The 27,788-nt window shown below is 44.6% G+C and overlaps 1 protein-coding gene across 2 annotated transcripts in view; it reads right to left on the bottom strand.

Annotated features, from left to right (window-relative positions):
• LAMA3 (laminin subunit alpha 3) overlaps positions 1-27,788 on the bottom strand; it is a 250,485-nt gene that overhangs the window by 136,029 nt on the left and 86,668 nt on the right. For both annotated transcript variants that reach the window (XM_043444125.1, XM_043444124.1), the window contains 10 exons: positions 21,087-21,221; positions 14,681-14,818; positions 13,674-13,720; positions 12,637-12,736; positions 11,874-11,926; positions 11,307-11,412; positions 10,464-10,563; positions 7,082-7,238; positions 3,002-3,134; positions 738-880 (listed from right to left, as the gene is read on the bottom strand). In XM_043444125.1, coding sequence (XP_043300060.1) covers positions 738-880; positions 3,002-3,134; positions 7,082-7,238; positions 10,464-10,563; positions 11,307-11,412; positions 11,874-11,926; positions 12,637-12,736; positions 13,674-13,720; positions 14,681-14,818; positions 21,087-21,221 — 1,112 coding nt within the window. The remainder of the gene's footprint in view (positions 1-737; positions 881-3,001; positions 3,135-7,081; positions 7,239-10,463; positions 10,564-11,306; positions 11,413-11,873; positions 11,927-12,636; positions 12,737-13,673; positions 13,721-14,680; positions 14,819-21,086; positions 21,222-27,788) is intronic.

Below are 27,788 nucleotides of genomic sequence, written 5' to 3' on the forward strand. Positions count from 1 at the left end.
TGCTATCACCACAGTCAAGGAAGAAGGAGGCAGGAAGCCTGTCACAGAGAGGCACTGACTCTTTGTCTCTCCCTTCTCTTTTCACCACCAAGAACTGCACTGATTTTAGCATCTTCTCTTCCTCTAGCTCCTTCGGATTCATTCTGCATGATTCCCAGAGAGGTTATCTTTTTTATCACCCTTCTGATTCATGATGAAGAATCCCAAAGAAATTCCTGAAAGGCTGGGACATAAGCTCATCAAGGTTTTGCATTTATTTTGATAATGTTAAAAGTTCATGAGTTCAATCTTCTTTTCTTTTTTTTTTTTTTTGCCTGTACGAGATTGGCTGAAAGACTATAAAAATCTATTTTGTTTCCCATATTATTATGCCTGGGCTTCCCTGATGGCTCAGTGGTAAAGAACCGCCTGCCAATGCCGGAGATGCAGGTTCGATCCCTGGGTTGGGAAAATCCCCTGGAGAAGGGACTGGCAATCCACTCCAGTATTCTTGCCTGGGAAATCCCATGGACAGAGGAGCCTGGCAGGCTACAGTTCATGGAATCGCAAAAGAGTCAGATAGGACTTAGCGACCGAACAACATATGTTGTTACGCCTTGTAAGGACAAATGTCACCACAGGTTCCTATATCTAAAAGGGAATCAGCTATGATTCTTCTGTCTTCAGCTCACTGTGGTCACTATGGATGGACCATCTCGAAGAGGGGGGAAGAATCACCACTCAGAACCCCCTCTTACCAGCAGGACTCCCTCCACCTTAATACAAGCGATCCACGTCCCTGGTACAATTGAAAACGGGTCTGCAAAACCATTTCCAGGTACGGTGACAAAGGCTGGCTCCTTACTCGGCTGGAATATGATCTCTTTGCTTTGAGCAGCACCTATCAGAAATGAAAAGAATTGCTTAGGGCATTTTTTGAGCAGTCAGTGTTCTGATTTTATATATTCGACTTAAAACATTCAGTTTACACCTGAGAAACTTTCAGATGCTTTACTGATCATATGAACTGATCAGATTTACTGATCTTATCTTCAACAACAGCCATGAATTGCATATGCCTATGTATAAAACAGACTAGCAACATATTGGTAAGATATTAGCAGTGGCTATCTATGCTGCGATTGTGAGTCATTTTAAAATTTATTAAATATATGAAGACATGCAAACTGCTTAGAAAAGTTTGTTGCACATAGTAAGTATTCAATATATTACATAGATATTAAACTACTTTTTCCTTTTCTTTATATGTAATTGAATTTTCAAAATTTCTATTGATGTGTGCTCAATCGCTCAGTCGTGTCTGACTTTCTGAGATTCCATGGACTGTAGCCCACCAGGCTCCTCTGCCCATGGGATTTCCAGGCCAGAATAATGGAGTGGGTTGCCATGCCCTCCTCTAGGGGATATTCCTGACCCAAGAATCAAACCTGTGTCTCTTAAGTCTCCTGCATTGGCAGGTGGGTTCTTTACCACTAGCACCACCTGGGAAGCAGCACAGGTCACTAAAGAATACACAACTGGGCTCCTGACTCAGACGTGGGGGCTTAGGAAAGGTGTCCCAAAGCACAAGAAAAAAAGCCACAGCGGATTCTGACTGTTTTGAGTTAATGGAGAACAAACTGCTGATGACGCTGTCACCAGAAAGGCAGGGGGTCCATAAGAGTTTGGGGTCTGAAGACTGGGACTTGTCCACAGAGATCAGCCGTGTGCTTAGAAAATTTACTATGCCTCTCAGCTGTTTCCTCCTCAGCCTTCTTCAGTTCTCAAAATTCTCACCATGTGAGGAAATGGATGCTGAAGTATTCTTGAAATAATAAAGCAAGCTTGCCAATTCTTCCTATTAGTTACTCTGAATCAACCTCTGGGCTTCCCGGGTGGCTCAAGGGTAAACAACTGCCTGCCAATGGAGGAAACACGGGTTCCATCCCTGGGTCGAGAAGATCCCCTGGAGAAGGAAATGGCAACCCACTCCAGTATTCTTGCCTGGAGAATTTCATGGACAGAAGAGACTGATGGGCTAGAGTCCATGGGGTCAAAGAGTCGGACATGACTTAGCAACTAAACAACAACAACAAATCAACCCCCAGCCTTACAAGCTTGACTGACACAACTTGGGAACACCATTTCTTACCCCAAGTCCCAATCTGTTGTGGATACTCAATGAAGTCGCTTAAATTTCCATCCTAAATTAGATTTCCACTGGTACCGTTTTGTGTCCCTGTGGAATTCATACTAGTATATTCCTGGAATCTGTTTCCAGGACCAAGAGAAGCCCTCATCCCCTGCAGAACAGATGTTCAGGCCTCATCTCTGACTGTGGTGAAACCTGCCCCCTGATTGGGCCTCTCCTCTGTCCTCAGGAATCTCTCACCCCTAAATGAGATTGGCATGCTCCTCTCCACAGCCCTCTTGGGCTTCATGCTTTGCCACATTCATCCTTTTTAAAGCATTTTATTTATTTATTTATATTTTGGCCATGCCACACCGCATGTGGGATCTTAGCTCCCTGATCAGGGATTGAACCCCTGCCCCCTGCAGTGGAAGCACAGAGTTTTAACCACTGGACCACCAGGGAAGTCCCTACCACATTCGTCTTAAAAATTCCTATCCTCACCCGTTTCTCCTTGAATTACTTGGTTTGCCTGAAACAGTAGGAGAATCTAGGGCAGGAGGCCAAGGCCTCTCAAGTAACTCCACAAAGGCGACACCCAATTTACCTGAACGAGGTATAAATTAGCTGTGGTGATGTGATAACCCGTGGGGTTCAGCCAGGGTACACAGGCTGTTGTACTGGTTTTTCAAATGACAGTTAGTAACAAATTTAACAGCACAACTTAAACATGCAGACATTCAGAGACAGAAAAGGTACAAAGGACAGAGCATAAGGGTACCAATCATGACAGTCTTCATGTTTTCTGAAGAGATCAACTTTTGTGAAAATTGGAGAAAATGTTTCACTAATAGATCACTTCATCCGAAAGCAGCTTGAAAATTTACTCACCTGCCTTAGCCCAGGATGGATAAATAGTTATATGACCAGATACTGCTTCAGTCCCAGGATTCATATATCTTAGAATAACATGAAACAAGGAGAGACTTGACTTCCCCACATTTAACATGATTCTTACTTCATTCTGAAAAATACCAAAAACCCATAAAGTATAGAAGAGACAACTGGTTAAAAGAAATGTTAGCCAGACAGCGACTTTATTCAAAAGTTTCACTACTGGGCTTCACTACACACACCCACCCACCCACGCCCCCCCCCCCACACACACCCACACACACACACACACACACGCACACACTCAAACACATACACACACACTCAAATAACACCACATGCACACCCACTCAACAAGCACCAAGTGACTAACTCTGTGAAAGATGAAAACAGGCAAGTCAGCCAATCAATTAAAATCACTTACAATTAAAGTCACAGTGAAAACACACTCCCCTCAGCAACCAAGCTCCTCTTTTGACCTTTTAGCAATCAGGCATACAGAGCGGAAGGTTAGATGAACTAGTTTAGGAAAAGCCACAATGACAGGGGCAACCACCATTGGCTGGGAGAAATAAAAAGACAGAAGAGAAGGAAGAGAGAGTGTATTAGAGAACACCACCAGCTGTGTCAGGAGAGACAACTCCAGAGTCTACTTCCCATACATAGCACTAGAAACAGTCACAGAAAGCAGCAGAGGCTAAGGAGAGTTTGTGAAAAAGTGAGTGTTATCGCTCAGTCGTGTCTGACTGTTTGTGAGCCCATGGACTGTAGCCCATCAGGCTCCTCTGTTCATGGGATGTTCCAGGCATGAATACTGAACTGGGTAGCCACACCCTTCTCCAGGGGATCTTCCAGACCCAAGGATCAAACTCGGATGCCCTGAATTGCAGACAGATTCTGGACCACCTGAGCCAGCAAGGCAGCCCAAGGAGAGGTTGTAAGACCCCAAATACATCAGTGATGAAATCTGGAGGTAACTAAAATACACCTGCTAAATAATATGGAATTTATCTCAATCCCTGTCAGAGAAAAACGTGGGCTATCTGCTGGGGACAGGGAATTGTGCTGGTCCCCAGGTCCCTGGTCCTCATACAATGCTGTGTAAGTGTTGCTGTGCCCATGACCTTGAAGGAGAGTGTAGACTACTTCAATTCTGAACCACAGACCACATGTCCAGATCTAGCTGCATCCCAAGGAAAGTTCATGAAACACGGAAATTTCTAAATCAGTAGTTCTTTAGGCCTTTCCTCCAGCTCCTTTGGTTGAAATGAAGGGGATTTTTGTTGAATGGGACATCAATGACAGTAAAGACTGGTGCTAAGTAGAATCCCTTGCTCTGGGAGAAGGGGTGGCAGCCAACCCACCCTGAGGATCTCCATGGCCCTCACAGTTTGATGGAATTCATCTTTAAGGGTTGATTCTAGGGCTTCCCTGGTGGCTCAGATGGTAAAGAATCTGCCTGCAATGCAGGAGACCCAGGTTTGGTCCCTGGGTCAGGAAGGTCACCTGGAGAAGGGATGGCAACCCACTCCAGTATTCTTGCCTGGAGAATCCCATGGAAAGAGGAGCCTGGTGAGCTACAGTCTGTGAGGTCCCAAAGAGTCGGATATGAATGAGGGATTAACACTTTCATTTTCACATCATTAAGGGTTAAGTCCACACTGGAAAATAATAATGCAAGAATGTATTAAGGGCAGAGTAAAGTAAGTGGTGATTCCAGGCAACACCACCCAAGTTCTCTGACTAAGAATACTAACAGAAAAATCCATCATTAGAAATTCATTCTTCTGTGTTAACCAGCTATTCTTTCAAACTGCAAATACCTGGGAGGAGGTATATACCTTAGCTGGGCTCTTAGTCACTCCACTCGCATCCTATTATGATTCAGTGGAATTCACTGCCTTTTTCTGAACAATGGAGTAAGAGTAGGGAACCAAAGAACTGCTATATTTGGGGAAGACAGAAAACAGTGATGTGTCTAAAATTGCTAGGTACTGTTAAAGAAAGGCAACCTAGATAGGGGACTCTGCCAGGCGAGTAGCAACATTAGAATCAATGACGGCCCCTAGGGAATTGTGAGCCCATCCCTGTTTCTCTAAGAGCTGTCTGATTTTTTAAGTTATTTTATCTATCTATCTTCTACCTGTCTAGTTGTTCCAGATCTTAGTTGCGGCACACAGGAACTTCAGCTGTGGCTTGCAAATTCCTGGTTGCAACACACACTGCCTTACAATTATCATCAACTTGCCTCTTTATTCTCAGCTTCTCCATTAAGCAACAGCTTAAAGAGAACAACCTCAAAGAGAAATTCTGACAACAAAACTACTCAATGACTATACAGAAATGTTGTTACAAATGTAATATAAATTCCAAAGGCAAACAGGCAATGTGTAAATTCCTTAATTATTCCACTGCAAAGCCAAAAGAAATGGATACAGTAGAGGGGACTGCAGGAAAGCAGAAATGTGGAAAGAAAAACAGAATAGCACTGACCACAACTCCTCCTTTATCTTAGTTTATGTTCATATAGTAATTCAGAGTTTTAAAAAAATTTTTAAGTATTGGTCAAAAATCAGCAATACAGGTTTTATTAGCATTATTGGTCAACTCATTTTTATTCTCCACAAACGGCTTTAAAGAAAAAGGTCTCTCGTGAGAGACCTAATCTCATTTGGGAAACTTCTTTTTAATTAAAAAAAATTTTTTATGCCACACCTCAAAGCATGAGGGATCTTAGTTCCCTGACGAGGGGTCGAACCCAAGCCCCCTGCAGTGGAAGTGCAGTGTCTTAACCACTGGACAGTCAGGGAAGTCCCTGGGAAACTTCTTATAAAAAGAATGGAGCTGACAGTCAACATATTAGACACACAATAGGACATAATTTATGTTTCAGTTCAGTTCAGTCGCTCAGTCGTGTCCGACTCTTTGCGACCCCATGAACCGCAGCACGCCAGGCCTCCCTGTCCATCACCAACTTCCAGAGTTCACCCAAACTCATGTCCATTGAATCGGTGATGCCATCCAGCCATCTCATCCTCTGTCATCCCCTTCTCCTCCTGCCTTCAATCTTTCCCAGCATCAGGGTCTTTTTAAATGAGTCAGCTGTTAGCATCACGTGGCCAAAGTATTGGAGTTTCAGCTTTAACATCAGTCCTTCAAATGAACACCCAGGACTGATCTCCTTTAGGATGGACTGGTTGGATCTCCTCGCAGTCCAAGGGACTCTCAAGAGTCTTCTCCAACACCACAATTCAAAAGCACCAATTCTTCTGCACTCAGCTTTCTTTATAGTCCAACTCGCACATCCATACATGGCTACTGGAAAAACCATAGCCTTGACTAGGCAGACCTCTGTTGATAAAGTAATGTCTCTGCTTTTTAATATGCTGTCTAGGTTGGTCATAACTTTCCTTCCAAGGAGTAAGCGTCTTTTAATTTCATGGCTGCAATCACCATCTGCAGTGATTTTGGAGCCCAAAAAAATAAAGTCAGCCACTGTTTCCTCTCTTTCTCCATCTATTTGCCATGAGTAATTTATGTTTAGTATCACCTAAATTTATATAGTCAGAATAAAGAGGGGCAGGTTTGTGAAAATTTCCTTGCTTTAAAGGATTATCTCCTCATACATTGCTTATTTTGTACATTGGTTATTTTTATTTGACAATTTTGTGTTTTTTTAAGTGTTGGAGAAAACGTTTCTCAGTTGTGGCTTTTCACTTACCTTTGTATGTGCTGTAAACTTTTTAGACAATAGTCTGTGTTACTTTTAAGAATTATTTTTATTATGTTGAAATTTAAAAGTTATACGATTTTTTTAAAAGTCTCCAGGGATAAATACCATCTTTAATTGCTTCATTTTCTGATTTGGTGACCAAATTAAAGTAACAGTAAGCTGTGAAATTAATATATACGCTTAATATAAAATCCAACCTTAGCCCGAGCCCCATCCATACTCCGAAGAACAAGAATCCTGGAGTCAGTTTTGGGGAGAGTCCACATTCTGGGGGACCCACTGAGAGGGCTGTGGGTGAACGTCTGGGCGGCTCTGCCCTGAGGCGGGTCCCCTTGGCTGCTTACCTGCACCGGAGTCATCTGAGCGTACCCCCTCCAGCTAAACTCTGGAAACTCCAGGGGATCAAATCCAAACCGAAGTGCTCTTCCACTGGGTGTAGTGCCGTCTTCAATCTCGTACCTCATGTGATGCAAATCCGGGAAATAGTAGTTGTTTTCAGGCCTTTTATAAATAAAAAGTAAACGAGCATACAGTGAACTGAGGTTCATTGATAACCCAAATATCCTTTAATCCCAGTAGGTGGCACTAAAAGAACTCCCCCATAATTAACAGAACACATTAAATATGGACAAGGGAGAGAGGCCCCCTGCTTTCTCTCTAAATCATTGCTTTAACTCATGTAAACATTCACAAAAAATACATCCAACTCCTACTCATTCCAGTTAGAGAAAATAATTAAGAACAACCCAGTGACGGCATCCTCTGAAATGTTCTAAATGGTTACCAACCATTTAGCAAAGTCAAACTGGGTTATTTGCTATAAATTCATTCATTTATATACTCATATTCACTGATTACATAAATATTAATGATTTTGCCAAGCACTGTTGCTAAGCAGCATAGATATAATAGTGAACATGACCGTGAAATTTACCGTGAATACATATTACTTTATGACAAATACTTTCCTAAGCTAAGTTTACAAGTTAAATACATTTTCTCTACATATACATATATGTTTTGATCATTAGAATGACTTTTTTATGCCTTGTCTTCTCTTATTGTACACCTGTAAATGGACTCAGGAGTCCAATATTGGTAACCACAGAGAAGGATCAAAATTATTCTAATGCAGGACTTCCCTGGTAGTCCAGTGGTTAAGACTCCACACTTCAATTGCAGAGGGTAGAGGTTCCACCCCGGATTGAGGAACGAAGATCCCACATGCCATGTGACAAAAGTTAAAAAACAAAACCAAAATATTCTAAACTTTCTGTGACATTTTATATTCAAACAACTTTAAGTCCTTCAGAATGGTAGGATTTTGACAATCCAGTCCCAGGCTAACAGGTGTTGATGGATTTAAAGCCATAAAGACCAATTAGTCAAGGAAAATAAAAGGCCTGCTCCTATACTGCAAGTAGAATTAGGAATGCTTACAATTTTTCTGGAGCTAATTTATGAAGAGTCCTAAAAATGTTCATTCTCATTGACCTAGTAATTCTACTTTGGGGAATATTTTCTAAAGAATGATTTTATAGGGTCAAAAATTAACATCAAAGAATGTCTATAATAGTGAAAAACTTGAAACAATACAAATGTACAATTATGAAATAATTAAATTTTAAAATATTATGCAACAGTATTTTAACACTACTTAATTACAGTGGATAATGTTCATGATATCATGTGAAGATATTGATATAAATTAAGTAAACAAATTCAATACTAATTTTTATTCATAGACAAAGCCCAGAAAATATACAAAAAAATATTAAAAGGGGTTATCTCTGGGTGGTAGAATGAAGACTTCCTTTTGCCTTTTTACTTTCACTGTACTCCTTAAAATTTTACAATGGATACATATTACATTATCACAAAAACTTTAGAAAACAAAGTGAATGTGATTGCTTTCTCAACTTGTAGGGAAAACTAAAAATGCATATTATAAACATTTGGAGGAACTGAGGGCAAAAAGATGCAAGATTTATCAACCTGGAAGAAAGGTGGTGTGGCATCTACATTTCTGGTTTGCTAACCTTTTATTTCAGTATTATTCACTACTAAATCAAAGGACAATTTAAATCCCATGTGTATATACGTGGAGCTTCCCAGGTGGCGCTAGTGGTAAAAAAAACCTGCCTACCAATGAAGGAGACATAAGAGAGGTGGGTTTGATCCGTCATAATCAGGAAGACTCCCTGGAGGAGGTCATGGCAACCCACTCCAGTATTCTTGCCTGGAGAATTCCATGGACAGAGGAGGCTGGTGGGTTAGAGTCCATGGGGTTGGAAAGAGTCGGACACAACTGAAGAGACTTAACACAACACAACCCGTGTATATATGTATTGACTGTAATGTTAGTATTATGGCCTCAGGATAATTTGGGTAATTTATTCTGACGCATCACTTCAACTTCCAAATTAGCCAATCACCTACACAGCGGGAAGGAGAAAAAACTCATGCTGGTTAAATAGGGGGAAAGCTCGCTTTATCAACAGGAGGGAGGAAAGAGGCAAAGCATGGGTGGAAAATGTTTCTAAGCCAATTCACAAAGTTCCTCTGTTTCACCATGAGCCTCGTTGGTCTACAGGAAGACAAAACTACAGATGTGCCCGTCTTCACACTCATTTTATTATGAACCCCTGTGACCATCATTTATTTAGAAAGGACGGGAGAAAGCACAGCTGAGCAGCTCTGAGCCTGAGACCTCAAATGCTGGGAACATCAAGGAAAAGGAGAGATGTTCCATTCTGTCAATAAATAAGACGGTTCACTTGACTACATTAAAGATCTCTTTATTAACCTGGTGACAAGGCAGAAACAGTGAAGATGAGATTTAGAAGACGCTGCATGTCACAAGACTTTCAGCAAATGATTCAAAGTCGGCATATTAAAAATTAGATTCTTCCTCCCTCCACGGAGGGACACTTACGGATGGATCATGGTTTCAGATAAATATAGAAACTGCTAAACAATTGGGACAGAAGCTGCATGTGCCATACCCGCTGCAGTCCCCCTGGGACCTCAGTTTCCACTTGGCTCCCTTGCTCCTTCCATTCACTGTGATTTGCTTCTGCATGAGATGGGGGACTTCCTCTCATTCCTAAAGCTGTCTCACCACCCCCAGCACCCAAGCCCCACAGTCATGGGTCCAGAAAAAGCAGCAGAAGGTGCAACTGCCAGGCTCCTCCAGGCTGGGAGCTCACATGGATGTTCAGCCATGAGAACCCACCTCCTGCCTCCAGCCCGAGACTTGCCCAGCTGGCTTTCTGCCCCTCTGGGAACTTTCCAGTGAGGACACTGTGTGACCTGCAAAGTGGAATCATTTTAGGGCAACTTTGTACCTCCTGCTTTTTTTTAGAAAAAAGATTGTTTTTTGACGTAGACCTTTCTTAAAGTCTTTACTGAATTTGCTACAACATTGCTTCTGATTTATGCTTTGGTTTTTTTGGCTGTGAGGCATGTGGGATCTTAGGTGCCTGACCAGGGATCAAGCCTGCTTTGGAAGGCGAAGTCGTAACCACTGGACCACCAGGGAAGTCTCTACCTCCTGCTTTAATTGGACTCACAGACGAGTGTCTAGACTGCAGATGACAGCACAGCTTCACTTCCTGCTCTCTCACTGTGGGACCCCTCCTCTCTCCCCAGGACCGTCGGCACAGACGGGACTCTGAGGAAACCTTCACAACATCAGAACACAGAGGCATCTTCCTGAGGACTCACCGCTGGCAGGCCTTCCCCACGACGTGCCCTCGGCACTGGCAGACTCCGGAGGGCCCGCTGCATACAGGGGTGACGGCTCCACCGATGTCACACCGACACCCTGAGAGTCGGGAAACAGCCGGGGTCACCCATCACAGCATCTCCAGGCTGGAGGCCTTCCCTCCCTCTATGAGGAGTGGAAACCAGGAGTGGAAACCAGTGGTTGCCTTCTTTCCCAGGACGCGTCTTACATCCAGGAGGTATTTGAAATTTGTAGGAAAATCCCAGAGAAAGATGGCACGGTGCCCCCACCCTCCCCCGGCCCAAGAGTCCACCTGAAACGCGGAGACGCACTGGTAGGCCACTTCCAACTCCGCTGTACCACGTAAAGTGACAGCAGCCGGGGAGCTAAACACGATTCACAACACAGTATGTTGTAAACAGTAGGTGCTAAGGAGAGGCTGCTTGAAAGATATCAGAGTGGCCTTGTGGGGCGACCACTCCTGCAGTTGTATTATTTAATGTGGTATTATCTTGTGTGAACTTTTTTAATATTTCAAATTTATCTCTAAAATGACTAAGTCTTGATGTTATTTACATCTCCCCCAGGGCTCCCCTGCACCCCAATTATGATTTTTTATAATTGACCCAACAGTATGCTGGTAGAAGACAAGGGGAAGCAGCTCTGGTTGAAATTTACTACTCGTCTTAAGGGAATTCTGGCCAATTTCCCTAGACAGAACTTTTCAGTCCCATTCTATCAGAAAGTCAGCAAGAAGACAGTGAACTTGGAAGCAAGGTTACTCTGATAGTCTTTGCCCATCAACATTTTTGCCTTACACAGGAACCCCTGGGAGAATTTACCTTGACACCCAAAGTAATTGCTCTTTTCCAAAGCAAAATATCCATCTTCGCATGTGTCACAGGAATCACCACCAACATGGGATTTACAATGACAGTCACCATCTAACTGCAGAACAATGAGCAGATGAAAAAATTTGGTGAGATTACAGAATTTGCTGGGCTTCCCTGGTGGCTCAGATGGTAAAGAATCCGCCTGCAATGCAGGAGACCCAGGTTCAATTCCTGGGTCGAGAAGATCCCGTGGAGAAGGGAATGGCAACCCACTCCAGTATTCTTGCCTGGGAAATCCCATGGACAAAGGAGCCTGGCGGGCTACAGTCCATGGGGTAGCAAAGAGCTGGACACAACTGAGCCACTTTGAATACTTTTTCACAGAATTTGCTAATCTTCAAGATTTCAAACTGGCTTGTTTTGTCCTATGAAGCAGGGTAGCTGGGATTTGAAAACTCCCATGAAGATGGCCACATGCTATACAATTACAGAGGTACTAACCCCCTCTTGCATAAATCCCACAATTAACTGTTACTATATTCTACCAGCATCCCAGGAAAAATTGGTCCACGTTACCTGCCCACACTCTCCAATTCCGCTCATGGTTCCCGCCACGTGGCATCGGCATTCTGGGAAGAGAAGAGAGCATTCTTGGACCAAGGTTACAGAAAGGCCAGTTCCGCCTCTAGGTACAGGACACACTAGTAATAATATGGGTGCAATCACTTTCCAGCATGCTCCAACAGAATTCCAGTTTGCATCCATCAGGCCTAAAACTGGATTGCTTCCTGGGCTCAGCAGAACCCAACAACTGGATCAATATCATCTACCTACAAGAAGTACTGGTTCATTTATGACCACTCATAAATGACAAAAGCTGCACCGTCATGGGATTTTTAATCGATTCTAAGGTTGAGGTTATTACTGATATGCTTACATGAAAATATACCCTATTGAAAAATATTCACTCCACTGAGCTATCTTTAGCTTGGTGTTTTTCAGTTCTATCCTGGCTTCCAACTAAACATAAAATGAAAATAAAGTGAAACCGGAAAGTGTGGATTATAAAAACAAGGCGGAAAAACCATTTATCAAGCAGCTGCCATGACAAACACCATGATACATATGGAAACAGGATATAAATCCCTTGCTGAGATTTCGAAAATGATAGAAGTTCTGCCAAAAGTCGGGGGGGTGAGACATCAAAACATTTACACAGAATTTCAAACAAACTGAATGGATTAAATCAATAGCCCTTTTGTGAGTTGAGTCACTGAGGTAGAGAAAATTAAGAGGAAGTTACAATATATTAAAAAACACTGAACGTAGGAAACCTTACCTGAACATCCATCAGGGTTTTCTCTGGCCAGATTCCAATATAATGGTTTGCAGATGCTACATGAAGGACTTTCAACATGAAGCTTGCATTGGCAATGGCCCTTTAAAAGAAAAGTAATCATCTGACATCTTAGAATGAAGAGGTTCCCAAACAAGCATTCTGAGAAAAGCTGGTCACAGAAATATATTTTGGTCATGAAAAGTAAATTAAGTATATTCGGGGGGAGTGAAAGTACTGGGTTGATTTTAACAATCTGCTAATTGCTTTTGTTTTACTATTTACTTATTTGTTATACACAGAATCCACATATGTGCTTAAAATTGGAAAGTTCAGAATAAGAAAAAATTTTAATGATTCTTATTTACAACATTGTCATTATCTGTGGATTCTGTTACACTGTGGATATAAATCTAAACGGAAAATATCTGAACATTTAACTTGCTGAGATTCAGTAGAAATTAGATTTATCTGCAAGCATGTTTATAATATGCAAGAGTCACCTCCTTGCTTAAACATCATCAAGTCCCACAGTGAGGACAGAGACTTTCTCCCACTTTCCCTCCAGAACCTGGGCTTCCAGCTTTTGCATGCTTTGAGGCTAAGAAGATAATTTCTAAAGTGCTTAGAAAATGAATCAGAATGCCACAGCACTGTGCTTGGAGTAACATCAAGTAGACTACAATTACTCTGTACACAGACAGCTTAATTAAACGTTTACTGGCCTTTGATTTTCTTAATTTTAATTATGTATGTCAGGCTTATGTGCAAATCTCTAGGGAGGCAATGCCTTCAGAGGAACGCTAGGACTCCACAATTCTACAAAAAGTTTAAATAGACCGTATTCTTTTGTTTTTGACCAAAAGAAATTACAATATCATATACGCACTTTGAAAAAGAGCAATAGCCTCTTCAAGCAATTCAGCCTCAGGTCTTAATTTAATTTATTTTTAATTTCAGGAAGCTCACAAATGTGTCAGTTTCAAATAAATATCAGAATAATAGTTAGAACTGCAACCCTTTAACAATATTCTACTTACCAAACTGGAGTCCAGAGTTCCGGCTGGGTCACAGACATTGCTTGAGCCTGGATATGATGTATAAATAGTTATATGGTGTAGAAATGTCTGGGATTTTAATGTTCATTTGTCCCTTTGTTTTGATGTTTCAAGGTTTTTTTTTTTTTTAAGGTTTCCTTGTTTTTAAAACTAGTGCATCTATATTTATATTTTTTAATAGATGGGTGGCTAGGACTTTGCATGTATTCAGTTGGCCAAAAAGTTCATTTGTATTTTCCTGTAATATCTTATGTTAAAACCCAAAAGAACTTCTGGGCCAACTCAATAATTCAGAAAAAGACACCTCTAAGACATAGCCTTCGTGGTCCTTACTCCCCAAATCACCCTTGTGGTCACTCAACGACTCTCTTCCCTGCCTCCTCCTAAAAGTTCATTTCTAAATGATGAAAAGGAGACTGGGGAAATGAGTCTAGACTTTTGAACATCCTTAGAATTATCCAGAAGAGGGCAGTATTATACAAAGAGTTTTTTTTTTTTTTTAATTGTCTAATTCAATGCTGGGCTTCCCCGGTGGCTCAGAAGGTGAAGAATCTGCCTGTAATGTAGGAGACTGGAGTTTGAGGGAAGATCCCCTGGAGAAGGGCATGGCAACCCACTCCAGTATTCTTATCTGGAGAATTCCATGGACAGAGGAGCCTGGTGGGAGTCATGGACACACTGAGTGACTAACACACTAACAATTAGCTGTTACAGAATTTGTAAGTACATTTTTTAGTTAACCAAGACTTACTTCTTTCATTATCACAGCCCCCTTGCTCTCCACCTGTACAAAAATTGCGTCTAAAATTAATTAATTTCTTGCCTTCGTCAATCTCACGTTATAAGGGGAAGAATCAGGCAGATTAGGGTCAAAAGTGAAGCGGTGACCAACAGTGGGCCTGGCAGGCTTTGCAGGCTTCTCTGGGAGGCTGGCCACACACACAAGGTGGAGAGGAGCCCACCGCCAAGCCATCTGCGGTCCTCCCTACCTTGGCAGTGGGGGAAATCAGAGGCGCCCGAGAGACACCTGTCGCACCGCTGCCCCGTGATCCCCGGCCGGCACGCACACTGTCCAGTCACTGGGCTGCAGGGCGTCTGGTAGGACCCAAGGGCTGAACACTGGCAGGCTGGATGAAAAGACCTCAGTCAGAGCCACAGCAGGGGCACCCGGGACCCGCATAAGAGCACGGAGCTGGGGCCCGAAAGACCCAAAGGCAGTTCCAGCTTCACCTCTAATCAGACTTGGAACCTGAAACAGATCGCGCTGTTGCTCTAAAATGCAGTTTCCCCTTTTTTAAGTGGGAATAATATTAGTATCTACTTGATAAGAGCCCAATGGGGTAGAACTCCAGGAGAGGGACTAGAGAATTAGTGACATGGTCCGAAGAAACTAAACATAAGAGAGAAGAAACAGGTCTAGTGCTGCTCAGCCAGCTCACGTCAGACAGCAGAACAAGGACTCAGCTCTTCGGCTATCCGGGCCAGCATCCTCCGAGGCCCCAGATTCCCTCCAGGCCTGTCTGCAGAGATCAGGCCCCTACCCAGGGCAGACGACTGAGGAAACGTTCTTGGGCTCTGGGATGGTTTATGCTTGGATGTTGCCTAGGCTGTAGGGCTCAGATGTTGGCTCAACACCAGTCCAGGTACGGCTGAAAAGGTGCTTTGTTAGATGTGACGAACATTTAAGTCTGCTGACCTCGAGTAAAGCAGGTTACTCTGCACAGTCTGGGTGGGCCTCGTCCCATCAGTTGAAGGCCATACGAGAAAAGACTGAGGTTCGGGAGGAAGAAGTAATTCCACCTCCAGACAGCCTGTGGACGCCAGCTGCAGCATCAACTGCCCCCTCCCTCCCTGGGTTTCTAGCCTACTGGTCTGCCCTGCAGACTTTAGATGCAACAGCCCCACAAACACAAGCGCTGATTCCTTAAAATAAATCTATCTATCTATATCTACATCTATCTATATCTATAGATATAATAAGTCCCTTATATAGAAACCCTCATGTTGCAAGCTTTCAAAGATGCAAACGTGTGTTCCTCCAATGACAGGCACAAGCGAAACTGCAGCCTGCCCTCCGTCTCCTGTTGCTGACGAGCCTTTGGCTCTACCATCTCCCACCTCCTCTCCCTCCTCCAGTTAGTAACTCTTCTTGCCTGGTCAGGTGATGCCAGCCCCTGTGTGTCAGCCCTTGCACTGTACTACTGTACTTTTCAAGGTATAGTACTATAAGGTTAAAAGTGCTTTCTTTATTTTTCATGTTTGTTTTTTATGTATTCTTGGTGTGAAAAGTATTATAAACCCATTACAGCATGGTACAGGGGCTTCCCTGCTGGTTAAGAATCCACCTGCAATGTAGGAGACCTAGGTTCAATCCCTGGGTTGGGAAGATCCCCTGAGGAGGGCATGGTAACCCACTCCAGTATTCTTGCCTGGAGAATCCCCATGGACAGAGGAGCCTGGCGGGCTACAGTCCCTGGGGGCACAAAGGGTCGGACACACCTGAGCATCTATGCACACAGAATTCAGTACCATATAACCGATTGTGTCAGTGGGTACCTAGGCTTACTTTGTAGGACGAATGAACGTGCTCTGGGGCCAGAACCCATTCATAAGTGGGGGAATGACTGTACAGACACACATCCTATGGGTTCTGTCTCTTTGGAGAGAACCTTTGTCCCTTTGTCCTTTTGGAGAGGGACCCTGACACAGGTCCTCTCTGCTCTTCTTCCTTTAAGGAAGGGAATGCAGAGAGCAAACACTCATGCTGGCAGCTGGAGCAGCAACAGGAGCCTGGAGCAACAGAGGAGGCAGCTCCAGCCAGCATCACATGGGTGAAATTAAAAACACTGACTCCTCCCAGGACCAGAGGGGTTGTCTAGGGAGCCTCAGAAGACGCAGACACACTCCAGAGGTGAAAACAAAGACACGGCCTTAAATACAGGTACATTATTTTAAATTGTGAATGACTCAATCTGGCATCACACTTTGGGTTTCTATCCAGCTTATCAATGAAAGCTGCCAGCTCCCAAATCCAAACCCCAACACTGACAGCCTGTTTCTCACTCTTGGAAATACCACTAGGCTTTGCAAATATTTTAAATCTGCTCTTTGCTTTGATCCAGGTCCTTCTGAGTTTTTGGAATCTTTTCTTCTCATCTGCTCTTCACTGTGCTTCTGCTTTGAGATACTTTGATTCTCAAAGAGTATTAAAAAATGATGATATTTAATAATACAAGGAATCAGGGAGCCTGTCTGCTGTGCTCCCCCTCAAATCTTCCAGCCTCAAGCACAGTCCTGGTCTTTCTTCTGGTTGTTGTTCATGCGCTCAGTCATGTCTGACTCTTTGCAACCCCATGGACTGCAGCACGCCAGGCTTCCCTGTCCCTCACTGTCTCCTGGAGTTTGCTCAACCTCACATCCATCGAGTTGATGATGCTATCAAACCATTTCATCCTCTGTCGCTCACTCTCCTCTTTCACCCTCATCAAGAGGCTCCTTAGTTCCTCTTTGCTTTCTCCCATTAGAGTGATATCATCTGCATATCTGAGGTTGTTGATATTCCTCCCAACAATCTTGATTCCACCTTGGGATTCATTCAGCCTGGCATTTCGCCTGATGTACTCTGCATATAAGTTAAATAAGCAGCATGACCACATACAAACTCAACATACTCGTCCCAATTTTGGACTAGTCCGTTGTTGCATGTCCGGTTCTAACTATTGTTTCTTGACCTGCATACAGGGTCCTGGTCTCTATGACATGCCAAACAGATATTTATTAAATGGAGGAATAAGCAACTATTGAAATCCTTTCCCGGGTCCAGCCCTGTAGTTCAACTGATGTTTATTTTCTCGTTGAATCTTGCAACACTGCTGTGTGAGGCACTGCTCTGGGGGACGCCACCCTCTTCCCTGTCAGTGAATAAACTCACAGAGTGAGGCGACACTGCCAGGCAACATGTAAATTTCGAGAAAAAGAGAGCTCCTTATTATTTCAGGGGTGCTCTCGACGCCCAGGATTTTGGAGGTCTTCCTTCTGTTGGAAGAGCAGGCTGGCACCTTCTCCATCCGAGCCACAAAGCCAGCATTTCAGTTCCATCGTAGTGAACACCCTCCACCTCTCTGGCTAACTGATCAGACCTACAGAAAATCCCAAGGCTTCTTCCAACCGCCTCAATGTTCTAGACAAACACTGAACTGCAAAGCGAAGGGCCAGTTCAAAGCAAAATTGCACAGGACTTGGCCCATCCTTCTGGATTTGGTTTTCCCCCTTGGAAAGGCTGGGGGGGTTCTCCCGGGGGCATCCCAGGTCAGAAGCCTGCCCCTGAGCTGCCACCCGCCTTCCACTGATGCATCTGGCCTCTTTCCAGGGCCAGTTTGTCTGATTTGTGAGAATACGCTGACATGTAGGAAAAGGTCAGACATGCACTGGTAACATATATATAGGACTTTTCTAAGGAACTACCTGTAACCACAATCCAAAGGCTACGGCAAACTCCAATGGGGACAGTTCAGGTCCCGGGACACTGAGGTTTGGGGGCAGCTTCACTGTGACAGGCTTCAGTGCCAGCCATGGGAGGCCCCCATTCTCTACACTCCCACCCTCCTGGTCTCTGCTCTAAGTGCTGACTAGCGGCTACTTAGCAAAATGCACAAGGGAAAAAGCAGGAGGAGGAAGGAAGAGGAAAAGAAAAATCAAGAAGAAGGAGAAGGAAGGAAGGAAGGATGGATGGAGAGGATGAAAGGGAACAATACCTCCCACCCACCCCCACTCCCCCGCCCCCGCCAAAGGACCAAGTTCACAGAGAGCCTCGGTATGTTTTCCGCTTACAGGTAAAGTGCTAAGCCAGACGTCAACACAAACATAAAACTGAAATACACAGAGACGATTCTCGTCATGGCCTCACATCTATGATTTGACTTTCAGCTCCAATCAAGAAAACTGCAAGCACTTCAGTGAATCCAAAATAAAATGAGAAGAAGACAGCCTTGAGCTTAAAGTCTGGAGCAAATTAAGCTAATGCAAAACATAAATACTGAACTGCAGTTGGCAAGAACAATTAGGAAGGGTTTTAGGATTCTTTTTAAGAAGATTTAAAAAAAAAATTTTAAAGCAATGTAGAGCAAAGCCACACAAGCATTCTTTGGCAAGATATATTGGACCCTCTGATGTAGCATTTGTGGCTATACAGGTTCGATTCTAAAATTCCATGGGTCAAGCAACCAACTTCATCTAAGAAAGGTCACAAATTGAAATACTGGGTCAGACCTCAATGCTAGACCAAGTTCAGATTTCAGCATGTCTGGCCTTCAGCCACTGGCTTCAACACTGCCCAAAGGAAAAAAAAAAAAAAATTAAAAGCTCACCAAAGCTGTTAGAAAAAGTGAGTACCAGAGAAGGGAGACCATTGGCAACAGAATGTGAGAGCATCCCAAAGGCTTCCAGAGCCTAATGGCTCAAATCTGGAAGAACAAACTTGGCGGCACACCTCTCCACGCCACTAGGAATGAGGCTGCCCTGATCTTTCTCCTGTTTTTTGTCAGACTTCATCTTCACTACTCATAACCTCGCCTGCTCCTAACATAAACTTCTCTGGGATTGGTCCCTGAAAAGTCAAAGTGTAGTCGCTCAGTCAAATCTTACTCTTTGTGACCCCATGGACTGTAACTCGCCAGGCTCCTCTGTCCATGGGATTCTCCAGGCAAGGATACTGGAGAGGGTAGTCATACCCTTCTCCAGGGAATCTTCCCAACCCAGGGATTGAACCCAGGTCTCCTCCATTGCAGGCAGATTCTTTGCCATCTGATCCACCAGGGAAGCCCAGACTGGCCCCTAGTGGACCTTGAAATGGAAGGTTTCCAACTTATCTCCCACCTGCTAATTCTTCTTCACTTTGTCAATGAGACATTTGGTGCATTCAGCTTAAATTACAAATGTAATCATCCCTACCTCATGCTCTAAACCTTCATTATTTGGGATGTCCTTCCATGGAGAAAATATACCTTCAAGGATGAGGTTACCACCCCAGACCAGAGTCAGCTCAGTACTGAATCTGCCTCTAGGATGATTCGTACAACTCCAAATAAGGATCAGCTGTATTGACGTTTCAACGGGAAACACCTGGGTGTTCCAACCCCTAATACTGAACTTCCCTGGCAGAAGTCAAGGCACAGAAAGTAAAGATAACCCACTCCTTTCCTTACCCTCCCATCTGCGGGTGATCCAAATCTCTGGGCGGGAACTGCAGAGGGTTTCTGTGGCCCAAGAGGCCAAGACTGAGAAGAGGGGCAGAGGATAGAGGCCCAGGACAGGTCGAAGGACCAAGAGGAAAAGCAAGCGGGGATGTGGCACACAGACATCTGTGCATACAGGGAGATCGGCCAGGATTGGGGTTACAGGCTCTTAAAATGATGTACAGCAGCGGTCCTCAACCTTTCTGGCACCAGAGACCAGTTTCATAGAACACAATTTTTCCACAGGTTGGGGCAGGAGAGGATGGTTTGGGGATGATTCAAGGGTATTACATTTACTGTGTGTGTTATTTCTATTATTATGTTGTGATACATAATGAGATGTTGGAGTTAAGATACCTTGAATTAATTTGGGATTTACTTTATGGGTTTGGTTCAAGCCCTTAGTTCAGAAGAGTGGGTAGCCATTCCCTTCTCCAGGGGATCTTCCCGACCCAGGGATCAAACCTGAGTCTCCCGCACTGCAGGCAGATTCTTTACTGTCTGAGCCACCAGGGAAGCCTGCAATGGGGGAGGACCCAGGTTCGATCCCTAGGTCAGGAAGATACCCCTGGAGAAGGGCATGGCAACCCACTCCAGTAATCTTGCCTGGAGAATCCCATGGACAGAGGAGCACGCTGGTCTATAGTCTATCGGGTCGCAAAGAGTCGGACATGACTGAAGCAACTTAGCACACACGCATCACTGACTGCACACCTACTGTTCTTCGGGGCCTGGGCCAGACTCCTCCCTCTCCCTCCCTCCAGCCCCTTCGGTGACTCTTACTAGGGTGGGAGACTAAGAGACAGACCAAGCGGAGAGGAGGAGGCTGGTTTGGCAGGTGCTGTCCTCCTTACTCGAATCCCCAGCCTCCTCCGCCTTGTCTGCCTGGCAGGTTCCTAAACACTGTCCAGGTACCACCTCCTCTCCAGAGCCCATGTGCTTGACCCCTGGGGAGGAGGAAGGGTGAGGTTGAAAGACAAAATCAGGGAGGTGACATGGCCGGGGTAGGAGGACGGTCACATGTAACATACATGTATGAGCCAGCAGCTCACTCATTTAAACGGTAGGCCACACAGTTCTGCCAAAAGGAGCCTCTGAATTTCCTTAGGAGGAGACTTATCTCAGGGGACTGACGGTTACTATGTTCATGTTGCTCACTTACCTTGGCAAATAGGGAAGGAGTAGAAACCCGAGCGGCAGGCATCACACCGAGCGCCACCCACGCCGGGGCGGCATAGGCACCTCCCTTGGGCATCACAGATTTCAGGGAGAACTCCTTCCAGGTTACAGTCACAGCCTGCGAAGGGGAAGAGACGTTCAGAGGGGTTCTCCATCCTTCATCCCTTTGTGTGTTTCTCCTTCACCCAGGTGTCTGCCATGGAAACCCAGATTCTGAGTTATCTATAGTTTATATCCAAGCCCATAACTTAAAGGCAAATAGATGGGGGAAAATGTGGAAACAATGGCAGATTTTATTTTCTTGGGCTCCAAATTCACTGCAGATGGTGACTGCAGCCACAAAATTCAAAGACACTTGCTCCTTGGAAGGAAAATTATGACAAACCTAGACAGTGTATTAAAAAGCAGAGACATCACTTTGCCGACAAATGGACATATAGTCAAAGCTATGGTTTTTCCACTAGCCATGGACAGAAATGAGAGTTGGACCATAAAGAAGGGTGAGGGCTGAAGGATTGATGCTTTTGAACTGTGGTGCTGGAGAAGACTCTTGAGAGTCCCCTGGACTGCAAGGAGATCACACTGGTCAAACCTGAAGGAAAACAACCCTGAATATTCATTGGAAGGACTGATGATGAAGCTGAAACTCCAATACTGTGGCTATCTGATGCGGAGAGCCAATTCATTGGAAAAGACTGATGCTGGGAAAGATTAAAGGCAAAAGGAGAAGGGGACAGCAGAGGATAAGACTATTACATAGCATCACCAACTCAATGGACGTGAGTTTGAGCAAACTCTGGGAGAAGGTGAAGGACAGGGAAGCCTGGTGTGCTGCAGTTCATGGGGTGGCAAAGAGTCAGACACAACTCAGTGGCTGAACAATAAATGGTTTACATACCAGTCCTAACCCAGAAGGCTGAGAAAGACTCATCTTTAAGGGAGTAAGACATCTCGCCAGGAAAGATCAGAGATGCCATTCAGGAACCTCTACGGCAGACATTAGTTTACAAAGTATCTGTAATCTTTTAGCATCCATGACTGTGGGAACAACTTTTTCCCCCAACTCAGCCTTAGTTGGGCTTCCCTAGTGGTTTAGGTGGTAAAGAATCCACCTATAATGCAGGAGACCTGGGTTTGATCCCTGGGTCGGGAAGATCCCCTGGAGGAGGGCATGGAAACCCACTCCAGTATTCTTGCCAGGAGAATCTCCATGGACAGAGGAGCCTGGCGTGCTGTAGTCCATGGGGTTGCAAAGAGTCGGACACGAATGAGCGACTGAGCACGCACGCACACACACACACACGAGCCTTATTTAGTAAAATTTCAACTTCATAGATTCCCACTGAATGACTATCTTGAATTAAACATATTTCTACTTCCATTGTTTAGAAGAAAAGAGATGGACATCCATTCAGCCCTGATCAGAGCCAGATGTGGCTCTGGGGGACCTCACTGGGCTTGTTTCAAGCCTGCAGGCACCAGCCCTTCCCAGCAGACAGCGTGCTCCTCTCCATCTCAGGACCTCCGCTCTGGCCGGTCAGTCGTTGCGGGCAGTGCCCTTCCCACGTTCCCTCACATCCTTCAGTTCTCTATGCGGGGAGTCACCACCTCAGGAAGGCCTCCCCCCCACCCCAGTCTGTACCAGCAGCTCCCCCGTCCCTTGCCCACTCTCTGCCTTAACTTGGGTTTGTCTTTCACACTTTAATTACTGAAAACACTTATTGGCTGCGTGGCTGACTTTGACCAGTAGAATAAGGGGAAAGCGCTGTCCTGGGATTTCAGAACCCAGAATTTCAGAATTTTGTAGCTTTGTGGCTTTATGACAGGCTTTGTGGCTTCCATTCTCATGCTCTGGGAACCCTGAGATTGCTGGGGGTGGGGAGGGGTACTCTGTCTGACCTCCTCGAGGACAAAAAACCACAGGGAGAGAGACACTGAGCTGTCCCCAGCGGACCTTCCAGCAAGTTCGGCAGGAAGACTGCCCAGCCAAGCCACAGAATTGCAAGAAATAAACCATGATGTTTTTAGCCACTAAATTTAGGGGCTAAATAGATAATGAAAGACAGCAATAAATGAAGGAAAAACCTATCAGACTAAACACTTAGGGAGAACTCACCTCAGGACACCTGCTGCCATGTACAGGATGTCTTAATCAGTAAGTATTTCTCAGAAAGACAGGGCTCTTGCTCAACTTCATTATGGATGGATAGATAATGAGGTCAAGCAAGAGTCCTGTTAAGATAAGCATTTTATAGGTGAGAAAAAAGAGGCTCAGAAAGGTTAATTAACTTGCCCGAGGTCACACAGCCAGAAAAGCTGAGTAGGAATGTGAATCCAGGTCAGCCTAGTTTTAAAGCCCCATGCTCTTTATATGATGTGAAGGATACAAGCTGATGAAGTGAAGTGAAGTCGCTCAGTAGTGTCCGACTTTTTTCAACCCCATGGACTGTAGCCTACCAGGCTCCTCCCTCCATGGGATTCTCCAGGCAAGAATACTGGAGTGGGTTGCCATTTCCTTCTCCAGGGGATCTTCCTGACTCAGGGATCGAACCCAGGTCTCCTGCATTCCAGGCAGACACTTTAACCTCTGAGCCACCAGGGAAGCCCGTATACATATTCAAACCATTCTTGTATTTAAAGAATCTACATTTCTATCAAGAACGTTAACATCTAAACCTGCAACACGGTCCCTTGAGGCAGTCCCTAAGGTAGATCAAAGATTTGACTGGGTTAGCCCTACTTCTCAAGAAGTCTCATGCATTTTGGAAAGATTTTCTACAAGGGTTAAAAGTAGTAGATCATTTGAAGAGTCAGCTAAATCCCACTCCTTCCCTTTGCCCTTTTTCATGTAAAAGGTTGGTAACAGAGCTGTAGAATTATTATTATTTTTTTTTTACAATAATGAAGGAAAAAAGATCAGGGTAAGTCAGAACAATTCTAGTCTTTGCATAATCTTTAACTTGCTCATACTTCAATCGAACAGTCACCTAACTTGACAGAAGAGGCACTAGATGTGTCCAAGAGCATACTGATCACAAGAGAAGCCTTGGAACTCACGCTGGCATGACCACCACCTGTCTGTCCATCACAGCTGCCACACGAGGTCCCAGTGCCACAGCCCCGTAGGGGGAGACCACCACAGTGAAATGCAGAGGTTTACTGTCAACTAGCCTTGGCAATAAGCCAGGCATTGGAATTCCGTAAGAAACTTGAACTTGACATTGGCATTGAAGTCCAAGGAATCTAGATTTACTACCATTTGTAAACAGAAAGAAAGCATCAAGTACCTATGCTTGCTAAATTTCTGTTTCTGAAATTTACTTTTTAACTTAGGTGTGCTTTCTGTAGTGCAGTGGTTATCATGTTCTCATGACACTTTTTTTTTTTTTAACTTATCTGGCAAATACTCCCACACAGTACAGGAACCAGAGATTTCTGAGGCCCCTTCCTTCTTCTTCACCCTCACCTCCCACCTCCTCACCAGGTCGTAGTGCCTGTATCTTAGGAAGGTAGCTGGAATACTCCCCTCCTTCCAGAGTTCCAGAGTCTTCCTCCAGGACCTCACCCTTGTTTGCCTGGTCTATTTCAAGATTCTCCTAACAAGGATGTCTGCTTCCCATCTTCTCCTTCCAACCCACTCTCCACACTGGTAGCAGGAGTGATCTTCCTAAAAAGTCAATCATTTCATGAAAGAAGGTGAAAGTGTTATTTGCTCCGTTGTGTCCGACTCTTTGCGACCTGATAGACTATAGACTGGCGTGCTCCTCTGTCCATGGGGTTCTCCAGGCAAGAATACTGGAATGGGTTACCATTCCCTGATTAATCTCCTCCATGGTGACCTGATGCCTTCAGGACACAGTTCAAAGACCTCAACATGTGTGACACAGCAGACCCTTCAAAATCTTCATGCTGCCAGAGCCTGCACAGCACTTTGGCGTAAACTAAAAAAAAAGGTGTCTCTTCAAGATCTTTCCTATCACTTGCTGTAAAATTGTCAACACAACATCTAATGGAAAACTTCAAATGATGTTTAGGCCACCTCAATCTATACAAACCCGTAATGTCCTCAATGCCTCCTTCTCCTGGTCCCAGGAAGCCCTTCTAGAACTGTACCTTTTTCTTTCCTTCTTTCCTTCCTCCATTCTTCCTCCCATCCTTCCCATCTACCTTCCCACCTTCCCTCCCTCTCTTTTGTAAGAAGCTATAAGGATGACCCTCATGTCTGCTCCTATTGCTCTGTGTTCTTGCCTGGTGGCTCAGTGGTAAAGAATCTGCCTGCAATGCAGGAGATGCGGGCTCAATCTTTGGGTTGGGAAGATCCCCTAGAGAAGGAAAAGGCAACCCACTCCAGTGTTCTTGCCTGGGAAACCCCATAGACAGAAGAGCCTGGTGGGCTGCAGTCCATGGGGTTGCAAGAGTCGGACACAGCTCAGCGACAAAACCACCACCACCTTGCCAGGTCATAGGATTAACTTCTGCTGCTATAATTGTTTGCCAGTGTGTCTCCTGCAGGCCTGGGGGCTTCCAGAGAGCAGCGACTGTGAACTAGCAGCTGCCTTGCCCATGCCTGGTACAGAGAAGGCACTTAATAAGAGTTCAGTGAATGAAGAATATGCTAAATATTCAAGACTCCAGTGCTCTTTGGTAAACACCATTCCTTGAATTCTGTTTTACTGGCATCTACAGAGAGCCGCCAAACTAAGATATCAGAATTCACCTGTCTCTCTCTAAGCCATATGTGGCCTGTCTCCATGCCAACAGTGGCTGCCCCACCCTGCCAGGCAGGTTAAAATGCCCAGCCTGGGGAGGGACAGAGCGCAAAGGCATGCCCCAGCAGGCTGTCACCCCCAACTCTAAGAGTTTTCATCATTAGCACATGCCACAGCCCCACCCACATTGACTCACAACTTGGCAAGGACAAATAGCTCCTCTGGAGAAGGGAATGGCTACCCACTCCAGTATTCTTGCCTGGAGAACCCATGGACAGAGAAGCCTGGCAGGCTACAGTCCATGGGGTCGCAAAGAGTCGGACACGACTTGGCAACTAGACAACAATCACAACTAGCTCCTTACAAAGTGATCAGGGGAATCAAAACCTTTTCATGGGGTCAAGGAACCTCCAGGCAGCCATGTCTTCCAACCAAATGGGCTGCTTTACAAATCCATCCCAAGATGGCATCACTCTCCTAAAGCAAGCACTTAGAGTCTTTCTGCAACTGTTGATTTTGCTCTTCATCACTCTTCGTTTGAACTTGGAGGAATATAAGAGTGCCCAGAGGCCAGTGTCCCTCTAGAGGGACTGTTTCATGTATCCTTTCATTTTCAAAAAGAGCCCTTGAAGATATGTCTACTAAACATGAACTTTCTAAAAATAAATGCCCAGTGGTTATAAATGATCACTTGGACCCAGAAAATCCCAATATTATCCAGGGTCATGTAAAGCTAAAAACATTTTGGCCTACAAAATGGTTCTGTCCTTTTGCTTCAAGTCTCCTTTGTTTCAAGTGTCTGGAACTGAGCCTATGGAATTTCTAGAACAGTACTTCTCGATCTGGGCTGCACACTGGAATCTCCTGGTAAAACATCATTGCCTGGGTGTGGAATTCCAAACTCAAGAGATGCTGATAGAGTCCCCGGATCTGTAAACTACGGTCTGAGGGTCAGATCCTTTTGTTTTAGTAAACAAAGCTTTATTGGAACACAGCCGAGCTCATTCATTCATGTATTGTCTATTCTTTTCATGTTACAACAGCAGTCAAGTACATGCAACTTTGGCTACAAAGCTGAAAATACTTATTATATCTTTACAGGAAAGTCTGCCAACCATGAAATACAAATTTCTTCTAATCAGAGCAGTGGTTCTTTTTTTTTTTAAATCAGAGCAGTGGTTCTTAACAAGAGACATACACCAGAATCATCTAGAAAATATGTTCAAAATACCAGCCTGAACTTCACCCCTAGAAATTTCCCCAGGTGGCGCTAGTGGAACCCGCCTGCCAATGCAGGAGACATAAGAGAAGCTGGTTCGATCCCTGGGTCGGGAAGATCCCCTGGAGGACGGCATGGCAACCCACTCCAGTATTCTTACCTGGACAATTCCATGGACAGAGGGGCCTGGTGGACTACAGCCCACGGGGTCACAAAGAGTCGGACAGGACTGAAACGACTTGGCATGCATGCAAGAGACAGGCCAGAATCATCTAGAAAATCTGTTCTAAATACCAGCCTGAACTTCACCCTGGAAATCTAGATTTAAGATCTCAGGGTGAAACACAGGCATTTACACTTTGTAAAAGCAAGTTCTTAAACACAGCTTTGTGTAAGAACCACTGAGAAGACATGAAAACATTAATGGGCCTCAGTGAATTAAAATCCTCAGGGATGGGAGAGACCTGGTATCATCCAGTGTTGTGTATCTCCTGGCAGTTGAGATGTTTGTACTCCTAAGGTTCACTGCCAGAGGTCAGGCCCCAAACTGGGTATTTTTAAAGTGCATTAGTAGAAAATCAAATTGAATGGGATCTCTCTGCTTTCAAATTCCCAAACAAATCTAACTGCTCTAAGTGGAATTTCTTTTCCTCCAGGCTGTGTTCTGAGGCTTCCCTAATATTTTGTAACAGAAGTCTGAACTTCCCTTCTAATTCAATTAAATTTCCTTCCCTAAGTCACCACCAGACTATCTGGA

The sequence above is a fragment of the Cervus canadensis genome, chromosome 23, assembly GCF_019320065.1.
Source record: "Cervus canadensis isolate Bull #8, Minnesota chromosome 23, ASM1932006v1, whole genome shotgun sequence".
Classification (NCBI taxonomy): Eukaryota; Metazoa; Chordata; class Mammalia; order Artiodactyla; family Cervidae; genus Cervus; species Cervus canadensis.